The following is an 8191-nucleotide window of genomic DNA, read 5'->3' as shown; positions in this document are numbered from 1 at the left end:
GGGTTGGAGCATGACTTTGAAGAAGGCACTTGATTTTCCTGGTTTTGAAAGATTGTCTCCTAAAAAATAGAATAAGGGAATGTCATAGTGAAGAGATGAGACTTTTTTGGCTAAATCACATTCTAACAGAATATCTTCACCAGAATCTATTGAAATATTGATAAGCACTACTCTGAAACAGAGACCAGGAGTTAAGAAGAGGTTCAAGTTTATCTTGAGGAGCCTGACCTGATCATTTATGCTGAATGTGTCTATGTATCCATATTTGCAGCCATTCTGGTCCCATCAAGATCCTGTATGTAGGTCATAAGTCAAAGTGGATGTGGCATTTCAATATAATTTCTGAAAAAAATAGCTATCTTGGGCTGGGGTTGTAGCTCAGTGGTAGAGTGCTCACCTCACATGGATGAAGCACTGGGTTTGATCCTCAGCACCACATAAAAATAAAATAAAGGTATTATGTCCATCTACAACTAAAAATTTTTTTTAAAAAATAGCTATCTCACATGGCAATCATCATAGAGTGTAAATAGAAGCATTTATTATTACTGATTTTCATCTCTTAAAAATGAAGAAACAAAACAGTATAATGGAAATACGTATCAGAAGATTTGGATTCTAACTCCTGTTCTAGCATGGCATAACTACAGGCAAGTTTATTTGACTTGCATATTCCTTATCTGAAAACTGAGGAGACAAAATTTGACTGAGATTACCATTAAAATGCCCACAGGAACCAGAAGCATCCAGGCCTTAAGATGAGAAAGAAATGTGATACTGGGGCTTCAGATGAAGTGCTCAAGACTGGGATAAAATGAAGAGTCATTCCTATCTATGGGGACAGTGTTCAGTCCCAGTCAATTATCTGTAGGTGGGAGAATTCAGGCCCTGTGCTGCCATATTGTTAGATTTTCAAGAAAATACAGATTTTTTTTTTCAAATATTCAGTTTTTTAAATGCTGACAACTAAAAAAAAACAAAAAAACAAAAACTACTGTGAAGACCAAACTAAACCTATGTGAGGCTGACAGATATTATGTCTGATGAGACATTATCATAGTCTCTCCCTTCTCTATGGTTGTACTAGTGGATGGGGGAGAAGGGATCCTGGGACTACAGAGCTTTAACTCTCTGCATACCTTCTATTTCATCTTCTTTTCACTTGGTTTCATTAACATATGTATACAATAGGGAATCAGAGCCACCACAGTCAGTGGGATAGATGCACTTTTACAGAAAGACAACATGTAAAATAAATGCTCTGTGTGAGTTGGGATCTTGATGAAGTGGTAGAGCTGCAGTGTGGTCAAAGAGGTTATGGCACAGAGCAACCGGAAGCTCGGCTTGTAGCCATTTTCCCCTCGGCAACTCATAAGGAACATCTCTGAGTTGATTGCAAAACCCAAGCCAAAGAGAACCCCAAGGTTTCTCACAAGTCCAGCAAAAGGCGTGGTGTCAATGTGGATCCAGTCTGGGTTGGCACACCACTTTTTGGCTATGGGCACAGACCATAGCAGGTCAATGTCCAAGAGTCTGAGAAGCAGGTAAAAGCCAAGTGCAAACAGGAAAAGGAAGAGGTTGGTCTTCAGGTACATGCTCAGGCTGGCTGTCTGGATGCCTGGAGTGTGTTCAAAGGCCTCTGCCACCAGCACGCCTGGGGATTGGAAAGAGACACTGATGATGACTGTGCCCTTGAGCTCCTCAAAGCTCATTCCTATCTACAGTAAGAAATTTTGCCTTAGCTTTCAATGACAAAAAGGTCTTAGACACTTAGGTTCTATGGATTTTTCTAAACCCTTTTAAAGGCATTAAATGAAAACAAACATTTGCCCCATAGTCTTTTAACTATCCACATTAACCCCAGAAGGATTAATCTATAGTCAATGGCCCTGAGTGACAACACATTTTATAGGCAGAGCACCAGAAACTAGGTGCTTATAATTAATATTTCAATTGCCATGGCCAGCCAGCTTAAAGAGCCTTTGAAAGATATGTGGCACTGAACATCAGAAACTCAATCACGGTGAATGTGGCCTCAGGGATTTAAAGTAGCAAGTCCAGTCCTGCAACAATCACTCCAGATGATTTGGAGAGTGTGTCTTGATTGCAGGTTACAGGGTCATTATTAAATCTTCCAAACCAAGACAAAAGCACAGTCTTTGAGTGAAGCTTTGGGAAATGGACTTAATTCTAGTTACACTTCATAAAAGCCTATCTTGCCATGCAGTTATGCATTTATACCATTGAGTGAGAACGTGTTATTGCCTTCACAGAGGCTAAGGTGCATGCATTGAACTACTTAAGCTCCCTGGAGTGGCATTTAATATCAGTGGCTTGAAAGAACCACCTCTAAAATTGGAAAACTGACTACCAGGGAAAATTGAACACCATAAGACAAATGAAGTAAAATCTTTCAAATGACACGACTAAAGATAAGTGATCATATTTACCACCAATTACTCCAAGAATAACTTGATGAGGAAAATGTGTTGCTATGAATACTCTGGAGATGCAGACACTGATTTGAATCAACCAGAAAAGACTCCAAAGAAATGACCAGGTTAGTCTACAATGGAAGAATAGATACAGGTGTAAAGAGCAAAGAAATTGCATCACTCATAAAATTAGGGGTGACACAAGATGATCCTTCTCAGAGGAATCTTCCAACTCCCACATGAAATGATTCCAGAGTCTTTTCTTCCAAATGTTTTCATGTACTCCACAGAATTTGAAAAACTTTAACAGAGGTTTCTGTATTTCTCAATGCACTAAATTTAATCAATGCTATCTCCCAAGATTTTAATAAGTGCTAAAAAGAAAGCCAATCTGATATCCTAGAAATAAGGAAAATTGTTTTAATGGAGAAACGTTAAAGGAAATTCAAGTTTGGGGAAATTACCAATATCCAGAATGACTTAGAATAAATCATATATTTATATTTATGATTGATCCTGTTATTTGTGCCTCCTCTCTACCCTCCTCTACCAGCCCCTCTATGAAGAAAACACACTGGCTAGAGGCAATTTCACAAACTCTCAAGAGTCCTGGTTCCTTGTTTTTTGAGACATAGACAATAACGAAAAGGGCCTAGTTTACATGCTTTCAGCATGAAGCTGTAATGTCCAGAAAACTTACAAAATATTAAGATCTAATAAATGCATGCCATTAAAAAAAACTAGCAGTATTGAGTTTCAGGAATCCTTAAATGGTTTGTTCCTGATGACCAGACCAAAATTTGGTTATAGAAAGATTGAGGAATAAAGAGAAGGAGACTTTGGAGAAGGATGTAAGCCGGGGCTAACCATGGTAAAAAAAAAAAAAAAAAATCATCAAGTATTTAGTGATGTTAGGGTAGAGAGTGAGCACTTGATAAATTTTTATAGATGAAGAAAGTATTGCAGTTATAAAAGTTAAAAGGGGTTATAAGAATTTTTTTTGGGGGGGAACACTTTTTTTTTTTTTTAGGTTTGTTAATTGGAGGAAAGAATGAACTATAGAGACTTGTTTCTTAACTTGTTCAATACTACTCCCCAAAATGGAATGTGATAAATCTTGATTTTTTTTTAATTTTAGAAGAAATTTCACATAATGGTATATGTTATAATATAATAAAATGTTAAATATTTTTAACATTTTTTTTTAGTTTTTGGTATACCTTTATTTTATTTATTTTTAGGTGGTGCTGAGAATCGAACCCTGTTGCCTCACACATGCCAGGCAAGTGCACTACTGCTGAGCCACAACCCCCAGCTCTTATATTGTATTTTTTACAAAGTTTAATTGACACATTTTATCTCAGCTAGCCTGATAATTTATGAATAAAGTGGTACAAAGGATTGTTTTAATTATAAAGGATTTCAGGGAAAAAGAGAAGAAACAGCTCAGTCCCCCAAATGTGAGTAATTTGAAAGTGCCATGGCTTTCTAAACATTAAGAAATCTACTAACATGAAATCTACTAGCATTTAAATTTGATCTTGCAACTAGAATGTTTTTAATTTAAAAATTGCACAGTCTTTAAAGCTAGAATATATGTTATTGATGTCAAAGTCATTGCCTCTTCAAAGTAGGAAGCACAATTTTACTAAATTGATGCATTCAAGAAGAATGATGATCCTTCAGACTTTCAGAATCTTAAAGCTAGGGCTTGTGCACACAAAAAAATTCCTTATATAATTTCAGATGACTTATTTATAAGCTACCAAAATAATTGAATTTTGGAAACCCAAAGGCACATTTAACAAGCCATCAATCAGTTAAACATTTCCAACTCTATTATAATAAAGTGGCAATAGCTATAAGCTAATTAAAACATTATCTTAAGGCAAAATATTATATTTCTAGTTGTTCTGCTACTGTGGTTATGATAGAACAAGCACATTAAATTCAACAACTTTTTAGTATTTTTATATACTAAAATGAAGTTTTAGTAAAGAGTTTGCGTATCCAATGTCATATTCTGGAATCAAGCTGACCTGTGCAGAGTGGTAGAAAACTCATCCATCCGGCTGACAGCATGACTCAGGGCAGCCGTTACCATGACATACCAGACACATGATGAGCCCATTGCATGACCAGACGGACTTCCTGCAACAAGTATCACCCATTTGAAAGGTGGTTAATTATCAATATCAGAAATGGACCTTAGAATAGCTATTGGTTATGAAAATTACAAATTACTCAAGAAACCCACAGGGTATAAGCTATATGAAACGTTTAGAAATATGTACAGATAAGCAAAATTGAGTCAAATCAAGCATTAAGTAGTACTCTTTTTTTTTTTTTTCAGAGCTGGGGTTGTAGCTCAGTGGTAGAGTGCTTGCCTAGCATGGATGAAGCACATATGAATTAATAAATAAAATAAAGTCCATCAACAGCTAAAAAATATACTTAAATTTTTTCCCTTGTTTTCAAGCTCATTGAATTCTAGACATCAATATATTCAAAGATAATTAAGAATTCAGACTGTTTCACCAAAGTCTTAATACCACTCATTCATTCTTCATATCTACTTGTTTTTAATTGACAAGAAAATTACAATACTCATTTTGAATCTTGAATCAGTTTATTTTCCCTGAATTGAAAAGTCAAACTCTAAAACACATCATTGCTACACTGTGGTTTACTGATTAACCTTCAAGTGACTGTTTTGTGCAACCAGCTACCCCTGTGTCCATTTTGCAGCCCCTGCAGTGAGAGGTTTCGTTATACAATGGGAGTGAGCAGCAGCTATAAATGGGCCATCCATCCTGTCAGAAAAATCCTGAAGTCAGGTAGCCTCCCCACTCCCAGAATGTCTTTCCTACATGCTTAGTTTTATTTTTACTCACTTTACTTTGATTTTGCCCCTGTTTTTTTCAAGTAGTAGACATTCGTTCTAGTTAGACATCAGTCTGTCTTTGAAAAATGAAACAACAGGGCTGGGGTTGTGACTCAGTGGTAGAGTACTTGCCTAGCATTTGTGTGGCACTGGGTTAGATCCTCAGCACCACGTATAAATAAATGAATAAAATAAAGGTCCATCAAAGTCTTAAAAAATTTAAAAAACAAACGAAACAATAGCCTCTTTTTTTGTTAAACAAAGACAAAACCTATTTCATGTCTGTAGGAATTTCCAAAGCCTTTTATATTCTTAACTGAATTGTACATCTCCAAGTGGTGAATATAGAATGCAGTATTTTTTGCTTTTTCTTCCTTTCTTTATCTCTCTTTCCAGAAAATGTTTCATAAGATGGAACAAATGCTGGAAAGTGCTAGGATAGACCAAAATACAATTTAAATAGTCTCCAAGGTTATCCATCCATCCATTCATTACATATTGCTTTTATAAAGATAAAAATGCACATCATTCTTGCCCTGATATATAGGTTACCTAAATACATAAAGAATTAATTACAGTACAGTATGACAAGTGATAGACATATGTATATTTTATGGGAACAAAAGAGACATTCAGAAAACTCATTAGGAACTCATATATTCACTCTATTCAGGGTTATTTTCAAAGGATGTCAAGTCAGAAGAATTTCACACTGTAACTGGGGAGGTACACTATAACACCTTCTAATAAAACAATGTGTAAATTTTCTTTACATATACATATTTTTTTTTTAAAAAAGTATTCTTAATGGTGTTTAATTTTTTTTTTTTTTTTTTTTTTTTTGGTGGTGGTGGTACTGATTGAACCCAAGGCCTCGCACATGCTCAGTATGTACTCTACCACTACCTTAGCTGCATCCCCAGCCTCCAGTCTTTTATAGACTTCATTTCTGACTCTCTGTTGGAATATCTTTAGTCACTGGAGGCTACTGCATTGCTTACCTGGACCTGTTTCACATGTAGTAGGGAACTGTTCAAGACATGCACTTGAGTGATTTGGGTGAATCTGAGTTTCTTGGATCCACCAGTAAGGCCGATGACCAAATAATATCCTGTATTTAAGGAAATATAAATATTAACATATTTAAAAATGCACAACTATTACTTAACTGAAGGCTACCTATTTTTGCCTATAAAAGTGACTTGAGCAGAAGGTAGATGGGGAAAGGTCACAGTTAATAAACTCTGAAAGAACTTGGGTTCTGGTCTCTCATTCTAAAGGATGGTAGTCATTTGGGTTTAAGCACCCTAGTCTCCTATAAACACAGGAAATTTTTTCCTTGTAGGGAAGTCCTTTGGGTGCTTTGTTTACTTAGAATGGAAATATCAAAGTGGTCCCTAGAATCATAAACCTGTTCATAATGATGCTGCTCATTTAATTAACTTCTTGATTAATCACAAAATATGTGTCACAGAGTTTTGGAATTTACTTGTAAGTTGGTTAAATCATATATTTCTATGCTTTTTGCAAGTTCTGCTTATGAATTTGGTGTTTTAAGTTAACTGTATATTTGAAAAATTTTTCAAGTAAAACTATACACATCTGCAATTTGATCATTAAGCCAAAGCCACAAATTTAAGAATACGTTTTAGGAAAAATGAAATAGAAAAGAAGTCTTACCATTTAAATATAAGATTGAACCAATCCCCAATGACAGCTACCCATATCATTTTGGTTCCAACTGTCTGATTAAGTTGAAACCAAAGTGGAAAATAAATAGAAAAGATATTCCGGGGGTCTCCAACATTGGACATGAAATTTAGAAACTCGTAGTAAGCTCGGTAGTCCTTCTGCAAATGCTGAATAATGAGCACTCCATTTCTATGAAGAAAATCCATCTTGAAGAAAAGGCAGTTCCAAACATAGAGCAATTGAAGCTGAAGTGCTCTGAATCCCGCGGTTTTTATGTAGGCATCTTTGTGGTGTGTTGAGCCATTACCGTGACATGTGATGCTGACCATCTGTGGAGAAGGCCTGTTGGTCCTCCTCTGTTGAAAAGCTCACTTATCCATGTTTTTAAATTGGTGGAAAAGAGGTAAAGTACATGCTGATCTGTGGCAATTTGAAGGGAAATTTGGATAGAAGCACAATGACTTTCTTATGCAACCTCCCTTTTGTGTGAACAGTTGGATCATGTTTGTTTGATATTTTTAATACAGTTCATTTCCTTCAAGAGCAGACATTAGCAATTTTTATGAGTGGCTAGAAGACTACGCAAATAATTATTGCATGTCAAATAGCCCTTAAAGCTATGCATTTTAATTTAAGTTAGACTGTGACTCTCTGACTATTTAATGAGTCTTTGAAGAAAACAGTAGAGTAAATATCTGGGCATGAAAAATTTATATGATATGACATTATTTTCTGATCAGACATTTAAATAAAAAAGAGTTTGGTATTTATCATCCAAAGAGAAGAATGAAATATATATGGAACAGGGAAGGAAATGTATGGAATATATGAAATCTGAAAGGAAATGTGTCGCTTTATGACTGTGAGGTAAAAAGACAGAAATTAATGTCACTTACATAAAATAAATGTGTTTGGACATTTATTACATACAGTTAACTTAAAACACCATATTCATAATGAGTTGTGGTGGGGCTGGGGATGTGGCTCAAGTGGTAGCGCGCTCGCCTGGCATGCGTGCGGCCCGGGTTCGATCCTCAGCACCACATACAAACAAAGATGTTGTGTCTGCCGAAAACTAAAAAAAAAAAAAATAAAACACTGAAAAAAAAAAAATAATAATGAGTTGTGGTTTTCATTGACTAGAAAATACAGTTGAGAGAATTGGAGAGTTTCCCTTGTC

General features: G+C 35.6%; 1 protein-coding gene across 2 annotated transcripts; it reads right to left on the bottom strand.

Annotated features, from left to right (window-relative positions):
* Positions 1–131: 131 nt before the first annotated feature.
* On the bottom strand, positions 132–7391 carry G6pc2 (glucose-6-phosphatase catalytic subunit 2). 2 transcript variants are annotated; one of them, XM_015479282.2, is made up of 5 exons: positions 7000–7388; positions 6321–6430; positions 4475–4586; positions 2451–2566; positions 132–1654 (listed from the first exon to the last, which is right to left on the bottom strand). In XM_015479282.2, exons 1-5 carry the CDS (start codon positions 7338–7340, stop codon positions 1143–1145), a joined length of 1191 nt encoding a protein of 396 aa, XP_015334768.1. In that variant the 5' UTR covers positions 7341–7388; the 3' UTR covers positions 132–1142. The 2 variants fall into 2 exon arrangements, with proteins under 2 accessions (XP_015334768.1, XP_048668387.1); XM_048812430.1 differs by lacking the exon at positions 2451–2566 and having other exon boundaries at positions 1507–1654; positions 7000–7391.
* Between the last annotated feature and the right edge of the window lie 800 nt (positions 7392–8191).

Source organism: Marmota marmota, unplaced genomic scaffold, assembly GCF_001458135.2.
Source record: "Marmota marmota marmota unplaced genomic scaffold, marMar, whole genome shotgun sequence".
Lineage (NCBI taxonomy): Eukaryota > Metazoa > Chordata > Mammalia > Rodentia > Sciuridae > Marmota > Marmota marmota.
The sequence above is the reverse complement of the archived record's forward strand: the minus strand, read 5'-3'. Positions and strand labels throughout refer to the sequence as shown.